The sequence below is a fragment of the Leptodactylus fuscus genome, chromosome 6 (assembly GCF_031893055.1).
Source record: "Leptodactylus fuscus isolate aLepFus1 chromosome 6, aLepFus1.hap2, whole genome shotgun sequence".
Lineage (NCBI taxonomy): Eukaryota > Metazoa > Chordata > Amphibia > Anura > Leptodactylidae > Leptodactylus > Leptodactylus fuscus.
Window position 1 is genome coordinate 111,791,272 of NC_134270.1, and position 19,345 is coordinate 111,810,616.

A 19,345-nucleotide genomic window follows, 5' to 3' on the forward strand; every position below is an offset into this window, starting at 1 on the left:
CCTATCACAGCTAATGCTAATGATTAGACAGCCTCCTGTCATACAGTTTAGAGGATTTCATAGTTCAACCATGCTAACCATAAACGTATGGTCACTTAGATATTATAGGAGTATATGGAGAGAAGGAGAATTACACTGTCTCCGAGTAGTAAAAAACAGTCTTTGTAAATTCTTCTCATGTACTCTGCATAGCTTTCACAAAGTAAAAAAATATTCAATCATGGATGCCTACAGCCGCAACTAGAGGAATATAGCTGCACTGGCGTTTATACAGCTAGTAATGAATACAATTGTAGCTGTATACTTCTGAATGCTTTGAACTCCCACTAGTGTTGGCTATTGGTAACTTCTGTAACACTAGCACAGTAAGCTCTTTCCCACCATGGCCCCAGTAAAAAAAAAAAATATTGTGACTCCTAGTGAACTGATCATGGAATTTGACCATGTCTGTCTTCAATGCAAGCAGACTAAAGTATACTATAAAATACTAAACTACAATGTATTTGGAATGGCTTTAGTAAAGGTTCACCATCATACAACTAATAAACATAAAAAGGAAAAAAAAATAGCTCTATGCTACCCAGACCAGATCAAAATGTCAGACCCATGAAGAACTGGTTCATCATTAATCTCTAATGAATCCATCCTGCTGTAAAGCATTAATTATGTCCATAGATATCTTTCAAGAAATTATTCAAGAATCTCTATGTACAGTCGGTCCTCATCATCACTGCTTGAGTCACTATATTCCACGTGTGTTTGTTTCCTCATCACCTCCAAGTTTATCTTCTTCTGTGATTTAAAACTTGGACATTGAAGATCTGAGGATTCTCCCTGGTCCTCTGAATGAAGTTTCCAGCTCACAGATGTCTCAGGCTCCAGATTTGACCCAGAACAACTTGAGTTTGCAGCCTCATAGGAATCAGGCAAATGTATGTTTTGTAAAGACGATCTGCGGATGCCATCCTTTGGTTCTACAGAGACTCTTGGTTGGGGGTCAGAAGATGATAACCAGGATGTTGACCCTATAGCATTGTCTCCTAAACTATGTCCTATTGTTTTAGATCTGTGAAGTAGCTTTCTGACATGCTTTTGTGGTGGACAGACTCGTAGATGTTGACTTCCTTGAACTTCATTGCCTGTTGGTAGAACATTTAAGCAGGACTCTTGCCAAATTAATGATGTGGATAGGGGAGATTCTGGATGGGCCATCTTTTCCGAAGACTGAGAACATTCATAATTTTTTCCAGTAACCAACTGTTCTAATACTATAGAAGTTTGTGATATTGTGCCCTCTTCTTTCCTTTTACTGTCCAGTATAGCTTTATCTTCACTCTGGTAAAAGAAAAAGAAATAATTTTAGAAAATCTTTTTGGAGAACTCTCTCAACAAATGAACTAAAATCCCTTTAATCAGATTATGTATGGTGAGCGGTCAATGGTCAGTACAGATATCTGTGTCAGGATCTCTTTATGCCAGTTTTAATTGCAACAAGGAGGCATCGGCTACATTTTGAGGGTACAAACTTTTACACAAACATGTAAAAGTTTCCAATATAAGGCTGCATGCACATGGAGTTACGCCGGGCTTGTAAAAATACTCATTCACAGCCGGCGTTACGAGCGCTCCCATTGAAGTGAATGGGAAGTGTTCGGGAGCCATCCGCAGCACTCGCATGTACGGCTGTGAATGAGGATTTTTACAAGCCCGGCGTAACTCCGTGTGCATGCAGCCTAAGAGCAGTGAGATTATGGAAGTTTCTTCGACAAGATGTTGTAATGTGCAATTCTATATTAGAGTTCAAAAAAGGCCTAATTTTTTGGTGTAGGGACGTAGGGACTTTGATCCAAGGAATTTATTCTGCTTGCCACATTGGAGTCAGGAAGGATTTTTTCCGCTAAATTGAGGAGAATTGACCTCTAACTCACTCTTTTCTAAGCAATACAAACTATGTTACTATGACATTCTGAGAATACCTTAATAAATTCCACTGTATTATCCATCTTTTTTATGACCTACACTTATTTATAAACAAATGTAGGTCTTTTATCCATGAGATCCATAATCCAAGGAGAAGAGGTAGAGGCGAATCTAAGGGTTCAGCACAGGAGGGGCAATCACATCTAAGTGGGCCCCCAACTCAGGCATACCAAAATAACTATATGGTGGCCAGGTAGTGGTAGATAGCGGCTATACATATGGTGAGGACCATTTAGGTAAAATACAGAACAGGAAAAATGTTGTGACTAACAGGTAATGTTTCTGACTGTAATCGTCCATTCCTAATTACAATTACAATCGTAATTGTTTATTTTTTGAGCACCATTAAATCCATGGTGATATACATTTCATAATTTACATAAAATTCACAAAATACACAGTGTACTATAGTACAACAGTAACAGTGACCCACTGGAACAGTGGGATAGGGGACCCTGTCTTCAAGGGCTTACAACCTATGAGGGAAAGGGGATAGAGACAGCAGCTGAGGGTAGAGGCTATTCAGATGGTGATGTGGTGGCAGTAGTATTGCTCCTCATATCCATACTGTCCCCACTGACCTCTCTTTATAAACTTCCACCCTTTTATTAAAGCCCCCTAATACCCTTATTAATTTTGCCTCCTTATATTGCTATAGGTATTCCTTAAATTTACAACGCCCTCAATTTCGCTCAGAGTTTGTAAAATAAATGAATCAATAAATAAATATACTCCCTTCATGCTCTGAGGAGGACCCTCTGTGGCTGCTCACTGTGAAGTAGTAGTAGGACTTCTGTGTCCTAGTGCAGAAAGAGCAAGACACTGAAGTCATAACACATACATCTGCAGCAAGATGTATGCTGGGCACTGTCAGAAGCCCAGGAGAGGTGAGTATAAGTGTTTTTTTGGGTTTTTTTTTACTTACTTCCCCTGGGCAGGCTTCTATTGGAAAGGGGCCCTGTGGCATGTACATACATCTCATGTCACTGGGCCCCTCCTCAATTAATGATACTGTTCATAGGCAGCAAAGATGAGTGCTGATCTCTTCTGCCTGAGGTGTATAGCAGAGATAGCAGTCGGAAAACCAGGCTTTCTCAAATCACTATCATAATAGTGATATCAGCTGGCCACAGGCCCCCCAGCCTTACAGAATTGTTACGCCAATGTATATCATGAAGATGCCAATGCAGTTGGATGTTTAACTTGTGTTACTGCCTGCTAGCTACGCCTCTGAGACGAGGAAAAGTGACAGAGCCAGCAAATGATACACCAAAGGTGCAGACTGAGAGATAAGAGGAGAACTAACTGGAAAAACAAAAAGAAACACCAAGCCGATCCTCGTGTATTACCCCAAGGTAAACAGTAATTAGATACAGACAAATGTCTGCTCACCTTGGTGGGTTGTGATGATGTCACAACAACCCATAGACATCAAATGACAGATTCCTGGAAGTCGGCAAGACAGAAGAAAGGGGGCAGCTGATGATTCGTCACAGGAACATGGAGGAGAAGTGGATAAGGAGCAACCTGATCCAGGGATCATGCAAAGGAAACAGCAATCACCCAACGAGGATAAAGTAAAGCTTCTTTATTGTAGACACGGCACAACACATTTCAGGCCCAATATGGCCCTTTTTCAAGTGCAAAATTACGCTCAGGCTGAATACTAGGAAGTTATTACCCCTCAGGCTGATTAGTTGGAGGTTATTACCCCTCAGGCTGATGATGGGGCAGTTATGTAGAGTCAGCCGATTGCTATTCAATGATTTCCTGTTTCCTCCTTCATTACCCGTCAGTTTCTCCTGTTCCCTCCTTCCTTACCCGTCACTTTCCTTCATTACGAGTAATGAAGGAGGGAGCTGGAAATCATCAAACAGCGATCAACTGACTGAGGGATAATAACCTCCTACTAATCAGCCTGAGTGGCAATAACCTCCTACTAATCAGCCTGAGAGTAATTTTGCACTTGAAAAAGGGCCATATTGGGCCCAAAATGCGTTGTGCTGTGTTTACAATAAAGAAGCTTTACTTTATCCTCGTTGGGTGAGTGCTGTTTCCTTTGCCTGATCCCTGGATCAGGTTGGTCCATATCCACTTGTCCCCCAAGAGGAGAACCAAGACAGAGCAGTTCCCTTGAGGCCAAGAGAGGGGAACATACTCAGGAGGAACTAGAGTGCAAGTGCTGCTGAGAGATGCAGAAGAATATCAAAAGAATAGTTGTCTTTTTGATTTAGCTGTCAGGAGATCAATGGAGACCTCTGTAAGAGCTGTTTCAGTAGAGTGCAGCGTGTGTAAGTCAGATAGTAAGGGGCCAAGAAAAGAGTTAGAGGAAAGATAGCGGATTAAGTGAGAATAGACCAAGTTTTCCAGGATTATGGAGATGAAGGGGAGATTGGAGATGGTTTGGTAGTTAACAGCATAGGATGGGTCAAGGGAAGATTTTCTCAGTAGTGGTGTTATAACAGCATGTTTGAAAGAGGAGGCAAAGGTTCCAGAAGAAAGTAAGAGGTTAAATATTTTAGTAAGGTGACAGCCGAGGACAGATAATGGAGATGGTGTGAGGGGATACAGTCACCAATGCAGGTAGCATGGCAAGAAGAAGAAAGTTACTGGGAAACCTCTTCTGTAACTGGATCAAAGGATAAGAGTAAACAAGAAAAAGTAAAGTAGCTTTTCTAAACAAGACAACCGCCTAAAACATATTTCACAGAGTGGCTTGTAAAGTAAACCAGGTAGAACCATTAGAATGACAGAAAATGCTTCATAAAACTGTTTCCAATTTCCTGACACTCCAATAAATTCCTGGAAGGTCTGAACTTGCTTTGTGGAACATTTCGAATGCACTTGATTATCTTTTGTGGTTAGAAACCCACAGTTATGGGAAGATACACAGCGTGTGTGAAGAAATGGGGCCCGTTCCCTGCATCACGACCATAGCAAGCCCTCAGTTCAGCATTACAGAATTATTCATAATACGAACCAACATGTGGAAGGAGTTAAAATTCTCTGAACGACCAAAATATTAAATGCTTCACCACTATTTGCAGTTAAAATATGTTTACCATTTTGTGGATTATCTCCCAAGTAACAGACTTTTTAGTAATTTAGTTTTTTTAGGGATTCTTATAGTTATCAAAGACAAGAACTTTCCAAAGTAAGTTAGTGATGGGGTCTATGGCTCATACCATTTCATAACACACTCCCAATGTAACATTTTGTTTCTTGGGTCACAAAGCTACAGTTCTCCAGCACCTCCACTACAGTATACAGTTCTATAGAGTAAGCACTGGAGATCGATAACTCTGCTCTCATTCATTTAAATAGGAGCAGAGTTGCTTTTATTCCATACCCTCTATACAGGTTCCAGCAGCTGGAATGGTGTGGAATATGGATATTGGACTACCACCATTCAGATGCTGATGACCTATTCTATGGATAGATTGTTCGTTATCTAATACACATGGAATTATGAACAGCCTCTTCAAGTTTGCTGTTCCTTTAATTTCTAAATGAACTGACCATGACTATGTCCCTTTGGTTTATCTTTATGCATGGAAATGAGAATCTTTTACGTCTAAGGATGATGCCATTCAAGATTTTTTTCTCATACACTGTGTACTGTAGGCTACTTCTTTCTTTTTTTTTTTTTAAATGTGGATTGTGAGCCCCACATAGAGCTCACAATGTACATTTTTCCCTATCAGTATGTCTTTTTGGAATATGGGATGGAAATCCATGCAAACCCGGGGAGAAAATACAAACTCCTTGCAGATGGTTTAATGCCCTTGGCGGGATTTGAACACCAGGACTCCAGCGCTGCAAGGCTGCAGTGCCTAACCACTGAGCCACCGTGTGGCCCCTTACTGTAGGCTACTTCTGTTCTCAACATATATCCTCCTCATTCCTATGGAATAGATTCCAGACTTTTATATATATGTAAGGATTTGCTTTATCTGTAGAAGGCTGTGTCTAATTTTCTGTAATTTTCATTTTGCTTTCTTATTTTAGGGCCCTAGGAACAAACTCAGTTTTCCATAATTATTATCTAAAGTCACAATGATTTCAGTATAAAATGAACTAATATACATTGCAGGACCACCGCACAATGCACCTTCTATGACTAAATTCACACATATTCTAACTTCACTATCTTGGCCACTCACTGTAATAATCAAGTCTTTGGAAGAAGGAAATCATAAATAGATATACAAACCTAATTGCTGTTGTCCCATATGCCATGTATATTGTATGCTGATAACCTATCTACCTATGCTTCAATTTCTAGATGCAGTGGCCATACTATGTCCCTGTAGTGAACCCTTACACATGAAACTGAGCTTTTTTTGCTTCTATAATGATTGTGACACAAATACTCACCTCCTGACAAACATCCCCTGTTCGGAAGGAAGGATGAGAACCGCTGCTGCTGCTGCCTTCCTTATCACTAAGCTCAAAGTTAATATTCTTCAATAAGTTTTCTCCTACAAGAGAGAAATATCACAGATTAGTAAATAAAGAGTCATAGACTTGGTTACTCAAACACCAAGAAAACATTAGTGCTTAGGTGATGAAATAATATATAGCATTTATTCTGCAATTCCAATTTACATTTATCAGGTTATGTAATTCTTCACATGTGGTTAGATGGTGGAATGAAATATACCATTTTGTACATTTCCTAGGATGATCCAAGTAGCAGTTGCAGAGCAATGTTTAAAACCTGTTCCAGCTCATCCAGGTGCCTGCTATTTGGTTGTACTTTTGTAACGCCTCTGGCTGTTCGGGTCACTGCGCCACCCTCTGCTCGCATGCGGCGGTGCAGGAGTTGTGTGCAGTTTGGTTCTTTGCTTAAAGTCTTTGGTTGCACTGTGTGAACGCAGCTCTAGTTCTGTGATTGAATTTCCACCACACCCGTGTTCTGCCCTTGTTTGCTGCTGTTCATGAATTGGTTAATTCTGGTCTTGCCATGTGATTGACAGCCTGTTTACCTATCAACTCCAGGGTGGGTTCTTCCTCCCTATTTATGCTTGGCTCACATTCACACTGGTGCTTGCTATTGCCTTGTGCGCTCTTGCTTTTTCTCTCGCTGTTATTACTTTTATTCTGATTCTTGACCTCTGGCTTTCCCTATTGACTATTCTTTTGGATTCCGATTTTGATACTTTATTGCTCGACTGTTACTGACCCCTGGCTGGCTGACCTCCATTTGTTGTTATTTTCTTGTCTGCATTTTGTGTGCCACATATATAGGTAGGGATCGTCTCCATGTTGCTGCCTATTGCGTAGGATAGGGCCAAGCAAGAGGAAGGGACAGTGGGGGGCTTCAGCTTAGGGCTCACTGTCTCTTGTGCCCCTTTCTCCAGGGTTTCCAGCAGCTTCTGGGGAATTGCTGTCCTAGCAATTCTCTAACAACTTTAGTGAGGCTTCCATAACCTGATTGTTTGTGCTGAACTGCTTTAATATTGACCTTTCGCTTTTTAATGGAAATCCAATTGTCTTCTCATTTTGGCTCTGACATTACCTCTCGGTAATCCACTCCTGCAAAACAGGCTATATACCTAGACCTACCACTGGTCCTTCCTTATCAGCCCATTTCAATCTACTCTGGATCTTCACCCAGAAGTTGCTTAGAGCTGGGCTAGTTCAGTGTGCCATTCAGGTTTTTCCTAGATAGCACACTGACCCATTAATTTCTGTCAGCCCCCGTACATAACCATGTATTACATGGATCAGTGTCTGGGCCAACAGTCCGGGCTTCAAAATTCAGGACAGGTCCCATTCCTGTCTGATTTTCTGGCCGTACTTGAATGGGGCCATGGAAGCACAGCTGTTGCAAGGGTGGCCATCCCTTGGCCTGAGGAAGGGTAATCTTGGAGAAAAAGTTGCGCTATACAGATTACTGCCATACATGCACCAACTTTTTAATTGGATGCTCTATATCTGAATCTATTACAGCATGCAACATACACACTGGCTGTATAATTTTTTTTTAGCAGATTATATTTTATGGATCTCAGTATTATTGCACATAAATAAACTAAATAGTAAGCTCATAAAAGAATTTTGGAGTGCTGTCCAGTTCCATTCCCAAGTGATATTGTGTTTGTGGAACATTTCAGTCAGTCCTCTTGAGAATTTACACCCACCATTACAATAGAGGAATTAGACAGACTTTTGCCTTGGACATGTTCAGTCTTCTGATTCAACCTCTAGGTTTTTATCTGCCTTGTGAGTACATTGTACCTTGTAGGTGCTAGTTAAACTCTGTGAAGTGTTTCCTTTTTACACCAGTTTTTGTGGTGATAACATGGGCCCCAAAGTCCATCTGGATTCATCGTTGGCGCTGGTGAAGACGTCAATTAACAAAAATATGAGCAAACAAAATCTAAATCAAATCAATATTTGGTGTGACAACTGTTTCCATTCAAAGCAGCATCAATAGATAACACTTGCACACAGTTTTTGAAGGAACTTGCCAGATATGTGTGGATGTAGGTTAGCTCAATCTTTCTGTCTTTTCATACAGATTCAATGATGCTGAGTCCAGGATTCTGTGGAAGCCATATCATATTTGAAGCAATGTCAAATTGCAGTATTTTAATGCTCCTGCCTAAAACCTTTGCATATTACTGTAGATGGTTCTCCGGAGATGATATAGGACTTGGCACACATGCCTCCAAAGGGAAGATAAGTTGGATGAGTATATTAAGATGTCCTCCAGGTAGATAACAACACAAACATAGAGGATATCTTTGAAGACATCTTTAACAAACTCCTAGAAGACAGCAGGAGCATTGGAGAGACCAAAGGGCATCACTAGGTATTCATACTGGCCATTCCTGAATGCTGAAGGAGGTTTTCCATTCGTTACCCTGCCATTTGTGTATAAGATTATAGGCACCATGCAGATTCAGCTTTGTAAGAAATTTGACTCTGCGAATTAAAAGTTCAGGATAAAGTATGTTATCGTGAATCAGTGGTCATAGAAGGGAAGTCCTAGGGATTGCATAAATTGGAAGGCCATAGGAAACAAAGTCTCTTACTCATTTTTACTGAAGCTAGCACATTGTGGTGGAAAGCTAGACAAGTCCAAAGGAATTGCTGTCAAAAAAGTTGGACGGGCTGAGGATCTTTTCTTTTATCATACCCATGGTAAGCCCAGGATAAGAGTTGACAAGTGCAAGACAGACAAGAAGATACTTTCTAGATGCAAAAAAATGTCCTGGTGAAACTGGAATCTAAATAGACATACTTGATTTTTACCACGGACTAGGGTAACTGGAATTGGAAGTTAGGAAATCAGATCTATTTCACCTAGGGTTGTCTTTCCTACCAACCTAAAGTGGTGGAGATTCCCTGTTCCAGTGGGCTAGATCACAGTGGGGTCAAGGAAGTAGACCCCACAGTAATGGGAAAAAGTGTCTGTGCATCGGGGCTGATGGTCATAGAGGTTGACACACCCCACCTGCAAAGGATGCTTAGTAGAAGAGGTGGCAGTGGTCAGAAAAGGCCTCTGGAAGGAGAACACACGTATCTGAGTCTTCTTTTTATAAACAGCTTCTCTATAACACTCCATGAAGAGCACATTGAAAGGAGTGGGTAGAAATATTATGGCATCTTTAATATGACCAGATTGACCTAATCAAAATGTTAGTACCAATACTTTATTATGCCACCAGCATGTGATATTGGATGCCATATTGTCCAACTGTCAAAGAGTCTTGGTGTAGAAGGAGTAGAGCGGGAGCTACAGAAGATGTCTGACTTGGCTCTTCAAAAACAGTGAATAGTTATCAGGAATAAATGCAAGTTAGAAGTCTCTGGGCCACCTCATTCCTATAGTGAACTGGCCCAGGAGAGCGTTTCACCAGCCAGAAAAGAGATGATAATTGCAATGTAAGGGAGCCTTCACACGGAGTAAACACGCGTGTATTTTCGCAAAATACGTGTATTTTACATGTGTAAAAATACGCCTGTAAAAGGTCATTAGAGATGAGCGAACACTAAAATGTTCGAGGTTCGAAATTCGATTCGAACAGCCGCTCAATGTTCGTGTGTTCGAATGGGTTTCGAACCCCATTATAGTCTATGGGGAACAGATACTCGTTAAGGGGGAAACCCAAATACGTGTCTGGAGGGTCACCAAGTCCACTATGACACCCCAGGAAATGATGCCAACACCTCTGGAATGACACTGGGACAGCAGGGGAAGCATGTCTGGGGGCATCTAACACACCAAAGACCCTCTATTACCCCAACATCACAGCCTAACAACTACACACTTTACACACTCAATACCACCTCTCTGACAGTAGGAAAACACCTTGAAACATGTGTATTTGGCACTTGCAGTGAGGAGAGCTTGTCACCAGCAGTGAATTTGGCCCTTGTAGTAAGTTGAGGTTGGCACCAACATTTGTTTTGAAAATCAGGGTGGATTGAGCCTCTAACCAGCAGAGTTTGGGCAAATTCATGGTGGAGGGAGCCTCTAAACACCCCAGTTTGGGCAAATTCATGGTGGAGGGAGCCTCTAACCAGCCCAGTTTGGACCAATTCATGGTGGAGGGAGCCTCTAACCAGCCCAGTTTGGGCAAATTCATGGTGGAGGGAGCCTCTAAACAGCCCAGTTTGGACCAATTCATGGTGGAGGGAGCCTCTAAAAAACCCAGTTTGGACCAATTCATGGTGGAGGGAGCCTCTAAACAGCCCAGTTTGGGCAAATTCATGGTGGAGGGAGCCTCTAACCAGCCCAGTTTGGACCAATTCATGGTGGAGGGAGCCTCTAAACAGCCAAGTTTTGGGAAATTCATGGTGGAGGGAGCCTCTAACCAGCCCAGTTTGGACCAATTCATGGTGGAGGGAGCCTCTAAACAGCCCAGTTTGGGCAAATTCATGGTGGAGGGAGCCTCTAAAAAACCCAGTTTGGACCAATTCATGGTGGAGGGAGCCTCTAACCAGCCCAGTTTGGACCAATTAATGGTGGAGGGAGCCTCTAAACAGCCAAGTTTGGACCAATTCATGGTGGAGGGAGCCTCTAAAAACCCCAGTTTGGACCAATTCATGGTGGAGGGAGCCTCTAACCAGCCCAGTTTGGGCAAATTCATGGTGGAGGGAGCCTCTAACCAGCCCAGTTTGGACCAATTAATGGTGGAGGGAGCCTCTAAACAGCCAAGTTTGGACCAATTCATGGTGGAGGGAGCCTCTAAAAACCCCAGTTTGGACCAATTCATGGTGGAGGGAGCCTCTAACCAGCCCAGTTTGGGCAAATTCATGGTGGAGGGAGCCTCTAAACAGCCCAGTTTGGGCACATTCATGGTGGAGGGAGCCTCTAACCAGCCCAGTTTGGACCAATTAATGGTGGAGGGAGCCGCTAAACAGCCCAGTTTGGACCAATTCATGGTGGAGGGAGCCTCTAAAAACCCCAGTTTGGACCAATTCATGGTGGAGGGAGCCTCTAAAAAACCCAGTTTGGACCAATTCATGGTGGAGGGAGCCTCTAACCAGCCCAGTTTGGACCAATTAATGGTGGAGGGAGCCTCTAAACAGCCAAGTTTGGACCAATTCATGGTGGAGGGAGCCTCTAAAAACCCCAGTTTGGACCAATTCATGGTGGAGGGAGCCTCTAACCAGCCCAGTTTGGGCAAATTCATGGTGGAGGGAGCCTCTAAACAGCCCAGTTTGGGCAAATTCATGGTGGAGGGAGCCTCTAACCAGCCCAGTTTGGACCAATTAATGGTGGAGGGAGCCGCTAAACAGCCCAGTTTGGACCAATTCATGGTGGAGGGAGCCTCTAAAAACCCCAGTTTGGACCAATTCATGGTGGAGGGAGCCTCTAAAAAACCCAGTTTGGACCAATTCATGGTGGAGGGAGCCTCTAACCAGCCCAGTTTGGACCAATTAATGGTGGAGGGAGCCTCTAAACAGCCAAGTTTGGACCAATTCATGGTGGAGGGAGTCTCTAAAAACCCCAGTTTGGACCAATTCATGGTGGAGGGAGCCTCTAACCAGCCCAGTTTGGGCAAATTCATGGTGGAGGGAGCCTCTAAACAGCCCAGTTTGGGCAAATTCATGGTGGAGGGAGCCTCTAACCAGCCCAGTTTGGACCAATTAATGGTGGAGGGAGCCGCTAAACAGCCCAGTTTGGACCAATTCATGGTGGAGGGAGCCTCTAAAAACCCCAGTTTGGACCAATTCATGGTGGAGGGAGCCTCTAAACAGCCCAGTTTGGGCAAATTCATGGTGGAGGGAGCCTCTAACCAGCAGAGTTGGTGGAAATCAGGGTGGAGGGAGCCTCTAACCAGCAGAGTTGGGGGAAATCAGGGTGGAGGGAGCCTAGTATTAGCAGAATTGTGCAACGCTTATGGTGGATGAGTATGAGGATGCGGAGGAATTGGAGAGGTTGAGTACAGACATGGAGTTTCATGTTGGGGTGCTTTACACAGGTGGGCACAAAAATGACGGCTCTACCCAGTGGTGGTTCATTTTTATCAAAGTGAGCCGGTCGGCACTCTCAGCTGACAGACGGGTGCGCTTGTCAGTGATGATGCCACCGGCTGCACTGAACACCCTCTCAAATAGGACGCTGGCGGCAGGACAGGACAGCACCTCCAAGGCATATAGGGCAAGTTCAAGCCACAGGTCCAACTTCGACACCCAATACGTGTAGGGCGCAGAGGGGTCGGAGAGGACAGGGCTGTGGTCAGAAAGGTATTCCCGCAACATGCGCCTATACTTCTCACGCCTGGTGACACTAGGACCCTCCGTGGCGGCACTTTGGCGAGGGGGTGCCATCAAGGTGTCCCAGACCTTAGACAGTGTGCCCCTCGTTTGTGTGGACCGGTGAGAACTTGGTTGCCTACTGGAGGAACTGCCCTCCCTGCCGCCAACGTCACATGCTGGAAACATCTCCATCATATTCTGCACCAATTGCCTGTGGCAAGCATTGATGCGATTGGCCCTCCCCTCTACCGGAATAAAAGACGAGATATTGTTTTTATACCGGGGGTCAAGGATAGCAAAGATCCAGTACTGGTTGTCCTCCATGATTTTGACAATACGCTTGTCGGTTGTAAAGCACCCCAACATGAACTCAGCCATGTCTGCCACAGTGTTAGTTGGCATGACTCCTCTGGCCCCACCGGAAAGTTCAATCTCCATTTCCTCCTCATCCTCCATGTCTACCCATCCGCGCTGCAACAATGGGACGATTCGAAGTTGCCCGGAAGCCTCCTGTATCACCATCACATCATCGGACAACTCTTCTTCCTCCTCCTCCTCCTCCTCCATTAAATGCAGTGAAGCGGACAGATGTGTGGACCTACTCTCCAGCTGTGACGGATCGGATGCTATCCCTAACTCCTCTGTGTGATCTGAGTTATCCCTGATGTCAATCAGGGATTCTCTCAGAACACACAAGAGCGGGATTGTAAGGCTCACCATCGCATCCTCAGAGCTCACCCTCCTTGTGGACTCCTCAAAGACCCGTAGGATGTCACAAAGGTCTCTCATCCATGGCCACTCATGGATGTGAAACTGAGGCAGCTGACTTTGTGGCACCCTAGGGTTTTGTAGCTGGTATTCCATCAAAGGTCTCTGCTGCTCAACCACTCTATTCAACATCTGAAACGTTGAGTTCCAGCGTGTGGGGACGTCGCACAAAAGCCGGTGTTGTGGCACATGCAGGCGTTGCTGGAGAGATTTTAAGCTAGCAGCGGCTACTGTCGACTTGCGAAAGTGGGCGCACATGCGCCGCACTTTCACCAGTAGCTCTGGAACATTGGGGTAGCTCTTTAGGAAACGTTGCACCACTAGGTTGAAGACGTGGGCCAGGCATGGAACATGTTGGAGTCCGGCAAGCTCCAGAGCTGCTACCAGGTTCCGGCCGTTATCACAAACGACCATGCCTGGGCCCAGGTGCAGCGGCTCAAACCATATTGCCGTCTCATCGAGGAGGGCATCCCTCACCTCGGAGGCAGTGTGCTGTCTGTCCCCCAAGCTGATCAGCTTCAGCACAGCCTGCTGACGTCTACCAACGCCAGTGCTGCAACGTTTCCAACTCGTAGCTGGGGTCAATCTAACAGCGGAGGAGGAGGCGGTGGCGGAGGAGGAGGCGGTGGCGGAGGAGGAGGCGGTAGAGGAGGAGGAGGAGGGGGGTGTTCTTCTCGTGTCCCTGCCAGGAATGTTAGGCGGGGAGACGAGGTACACCGGGCCAGTTTGGGAAGCAGTCCCAGCCTCAACTACATTCACCCAGTGTGCCGTCAGTGAAATGTAGCGTCCCTGTCCGCATGCACTTGTCCACGCGTCGGTGGTCAAGTGGACCTTTGTGCAAAGCGCGGAACTAAGGGCCCGCCTGATGTTGAGTGACACGTGCTGGTGCAAGGCGGGGACGGCACACCGGGAGAAGTAGTGACGGCTAGGGACGGCATAGCGAGGTGCCGCAGTTGCCATCAGGTCCAGGAAGGCGGGAGTTTCAACAAGCCGGAACGCCAACATCTCCTGGGCCAGCAGTTTAGCGATGTTGGCGTTCAAGGCTTGCGCGTGTGGGTGGTTAGCAGTGTATTTCTGCCGCCGCTCCAATGTCTGAGAGATGGTGGGTTGTTGTAAAGAAACGCCTGATGGTGCCTTTGATGGTGCAGGAGAAGGAGATAAGACAGGACCAGGGGAGGATGAGGTAGAAGTCAACAAAGTGGCGGAGGCAGATGAAGTGGTGTCCTGGCTCGTCCTCTGGAGTGCATCGCCAGCACAGTCAGCAGTGGCATTGGCAGAGGCAGAGGCAGTGGCAGAGGCAGTGGCAGTGGCGTGAACGGCAGGCGGCCTTTGTCCTGCCGTTGCTGCCTGCCACTGATTCCAGTGCTTGGATTCCAAATGACGGCGCATTGAAGTGGTGGACAGGTTGCTCTTCTCAGAGCCCCTAATCAATTTCGAGAGGCAAATTGTGCAGACAACACTATATCTGTCCTCGGCACATTCCTTGAAAAAACTCCACACCTTCGAGAAACGTGCCCTCGAGGTGGGAGTTTTTCGGGGCTGGGTACGAACTGGAACATCTTGGGAGATTCCGGGTGTGGCCTGGCTTCGCCTAAGCTGCTGACCTCTGCCTCTGCCTCTAGCTACCCTTTTTGGTGCTGCACCTGCCTCAACATCCACACTACTTTCCCCGCTTGACATCCCCCCTGTCCAGGTCGGGTCAGTGTCCTCATCATCCACCACTTCCTCTTCCAACTCCTGTCTCATCTCCTCCTCCCGCACAATGCGCCGGTCAACTGGATGCCCTGACGGCAACTGCGTCACATCATTGTCGATGAGGGTGGGTTGCTGGTCATCCACCACCAAATCGAACGGAGATGGAGGAGACTCTAGTGTTTGAGCATCTGGACACAGATGCTCCTCTGTTAGGTTCGTGGAATCGTGACGTGGAGAGGCAGGTTGAGGGACAATGAAAGGAGTGGAGAACAGCTCTGGGGAGCAGGGACAGTTTGGGTTATTGTTCTGTAAAGCTTCGGAATTTTGGGAGGAAGGAAGACAAGACTGTTGGGTAATAGGAGGAGAGGAGGCAGAGTCTGACTGGCTGCTGGACAATGTGCTGTAAGCGTTCTCTGACAGCCATTGCAAGACCTGTTCCTGGTTCTCGGGCCTACTAAGGTTTGTACCCTGCAGTTTAGTTAATGTGGCAAGCAACCCTGGCACTGTGGAGTGGCGCAATGCTTGCTGCCCCACAGGAGTAGGCACGGGACGCCCTGTGGCTTCACTGCTACCTTGCTCCCCAGAACCATTCCCCCGACCTCGCCCACGGCCTCGTCCACGTCCCTTTCCGGGAGCCTTGCGCATTTTGAATTCCTAGTTAGAAATTGGCACTGTATACCAGTAGTAAAAATTGTGGGTGCACGTAACCCCAATATATTCTTTGAATTCCCAGTCAGACACTGGCACTATATGGCAGTAGCAAGAAATGAGGGTATTTGTATTCCCAATATATTCTTTGAATTCCCAGTCAGACAATGGCACTGTATACCAGTAGTAAAAATTGTGGGTGCACGTAACCCCAATATATTCTTTGAATTCCCAGTCAGACACTGGCACTATATGGCAGTAGCAAGAAATGAGGGTATTTGTATTCCCAATATATTCTTTGAATTCCCAGTCAGACAATGGCACTGTATACCAGTAGTAAAAATTGTGGGTGCACGTAACCACAATATATTCTTTGAATTACCAGTCAGAAACTGGCACTATATGGCAGTAGCAAGAAATGAGGGTATTTATAACCCCAATATATTCTTTGAATTCTCAGTCAGACAATGGCACTGTATACCAGTAGTAAAAATTGTGGGTGCACGTAACCCCAATATATTCTTTGAATTACCAGTCAGAAACTGGCACTATATGGCAGTAGCAAGAAATGAGGGTATTTGTATTCCCAATATATTCTTTGAATTCCCAGTCAGACAATGGCACTGTATACCAGTAGTAAAAATTGTGGGTGCACGTAACCCCAATATATTCTTTGAATTACCAGTCAGAAACTGGCACTATATGGCAGTAGCAAGAAATGAGGGTATTTATAACCCCAATATATTCTTTGAATTCCCAGTCAGACAATGGCACTGTATACCAGTAGTAAAAATTGTGGGTGTATATAGCCCCAATTCTATTGCTAGGGGACTTGCAGGGTATTTCTGGGGTGAAGGTGGGGGGGCACACCGTTGGAACGGGTATCGGGGTATATAACGGGTATACGGGAATACACTGACAGTGTATTCCATTCAGGATCCTGGGAAAGCTGGGTTGCGGCGATTGAGCCCGTCAGTGCCACGTTACACTGACAAGCTTCTCCCTGGAATTTAGCTCTTACAAGAGCTGTTGTGGTTGTCTTCTCCTTCCTATCCTAGCCTGTCCCTGCCTACCCAGAATCTAACCCCTAGCTAACTGGACGGAAACCTCCGTCCTCGGTGAATTGCAAGCTCAGAATGACGCGAACCTGGGCGGCGCTGTTCTTTTAAATTAGAGGTCACATGTTTTCGGCAGCCAATGGGTTTTGCCTACTTTTCTCAACGTCACCGGTGTCGTAGTTCCTGTCCCACCTACCCTGCGCTGTTATTGGAGCAAAAAAGGCGCCAGGGAAGGTGGGAGGGGAATCGAGTAATGGCGCACTTTACCACGCGGTGTTCGATTCGATTCGAACATGCCGAACAGCCTAATATCCGATCGAACATGAGTTCGATAGAACACTGTTCGCTCATCTCTAAAGGTCATTGAAGTCAATGGGAGTCTTATTTTTACACGTGTATTTTGCAAAAATACATGCGCGTTTACTCCATGTGAAGGCTCCCTAACTCAAAATGGATTTATTGATTTAAGAAACCAAAGCCAGAGAAAACTTTAACAGGCAGCAGGATTATAACAGAGTTGCTGCCCTGAGGTTTGTAGTGTTGAATCTTTGTGAACTGTGGTTCTCCTCTTGGGAAGATTGTGGGTTAACTGATGGACTAGTGAAGTAGCCATATGAAGATGGTACTGACTTGTGGTGTCTGTGAGCAGAGGGCATAATCACTAGGTGCCCCAGTGGTCATGAGAATGGGGGACCAAATGTCCCCCATAAGACTCCATGTGAATGGAGCGACAGGTGGCATGCATGACTGCCTATCCATTCACTTTTATGAGGCGGTGGGAGCTGCTGGAGATTACAGTCCAGTAGCAATGACTGGCATTTCACGGTATTTTTTCAAAATGCAGCATTCTCTTGGCATGGCTTTTTTTCAGGTTTTTTCTTTTTTTCTTTTTTTTTCAGGAAAACTGTTTGTGAAGGAAGCCTTATGGAAAATCTGCAGAAATCAGAACAGTGTGGGATGCATTAAAAGTCTAATGAATATTCTTATACTGAAGTAACTCATTTTAAGAGGGAACTAAAAGAAATATTGAATAATTTGTCTCAGGATGTGGAAGAAAAGAATCCTGTAAAATGACGGAAAAGCAGTACAAGACACTGGAGATAGCTCGGTTTCAGTAGAAGACATCACCTGTGTTCTGGGTAGATTCTATAAAACTTCTGTTTCTTCACAAATCACTCCTAATAATTCCTAATGCTATACTGAAATCCTTTAAGAGAGTGGTATGTGAATTTGTATGGCAAGGGCTTAGGCGTAGAATTGATTTGATGTTTTATGTAAATGTACGATGACTGGAGGTTTGGGCTTTCCAGACCTCACAATTTATTTTTGGTGCACATGGTTATAACCAGGGTCGGACTGGCCCGCCGGAGCACCGGGGAATCCCCCGGTGGGCCCCAGGCCCCGACTATATAGAAGCACTGGTCAGGGGCCCGATCGGGATGTCAGGGACTGGTTCGGGCCCCTGTCCAGTGCATTTGCATTGATAAACTGAGCGATGCTGCTAGTGGCAGGGGCTGGAACAGTAAGTTCGGGGCCCCAGGCTGCTGGCAGCGCTGTAATGAATAAAGAGGCACGGCTGCTGCAGTTTCCCAGGGCCCCGACACTTACACAGAGGCCTCCTGCCAGTGCAATCTTACGAAGCGATCTCTCTGCAAGCCGGGACTTTCCCCCCTCCCCCCTCCTCTTCAGAGTGAGTCATCACTTACATCGGCCCGTGTGGGGACAGAGGAGTCTGCTGCTGCTTCACAAATGTGAGTATATTTTTTTCTTTTTTTTGGTAAAATGTAATATTTAATATGTATGTGTGTACATTTGTTTAACCCTTAAGTCCTATCATGGTGTCTATCATACACCATTACCATACACATATCACTATGATAGTCACCATGATAGTACTTAAGGGTTAAAGCATGTGTCTTGTATACTGTGTGAGGACTGTATGTTTGTATACAGGTATGTGTGTGTATATACAGTATGCTATAATAATGTGTGAGTGTATGTATACAGTCCTATGAAAAAGTTTGGGCACCCCTATTAATCTTAATCATTTTTTGTTCTAAATATTTTGGTGTTTGCAACAGCCATTTCAGTTTGATATATCTAATAACTGATGGACACAGTAATATTTCAGGATTGAAATGAGGTTTATTGTACTAACAGAAAATGTGCAATATGCATTAAACCAAAATTTGACCGGTGCAAAAGTATGGGCACCCTTATCATTTTATTGATTTGAATTCCCCTAACTACTTTTTACTGACTTACTGAAGCACAAAATTGGTTTTGTAACCTCAGTGAGCTTTGAACTTCATAACCAGATGTATCCAATCATAAGAAAAGGTATTTAAGGTGGCCAATTGCAAGTTGATCTCCTATTTGAATCTCCTCTGAAGACTGGCATCATGGGCTACTCAAAACAACTCTCAAATGATCTGAAAACAAAGATTGTTCAACATAGTTGTTCAGGGGAAGGATAC

General features: G+C 45.0%; 1 protein-coding gene across 1 annotated transcript in view; it reads right to left on the reverse strand.

The window, feature by feature from the left end:
• Nucleotides 1-612: 612 nt before the first annotated feature.
• Nucleotides 613-19,345, reverse strand: part of ZNF831 (zinc finger protein 831) — a 62,658-nt gene continuing 43,925 nt past the window's right edge. Inside the window, exons 4-5 of the mRNA XM_075277054.1 lie at nt 6,358-6,461; nt 613-1,335 (exon numbers count right to left, since the gene is read on the reverse strand). Coding sequence (XP_075133155.1) covers nt 691-1,335; nt 6,358-6,461 — 749 coding nt within the window. The 3' untranslated portion in view covers nt 613-690. The remainder of the gene's footprint in view (nt 1,336-6,357; nt 6,462-19,345) is intronic.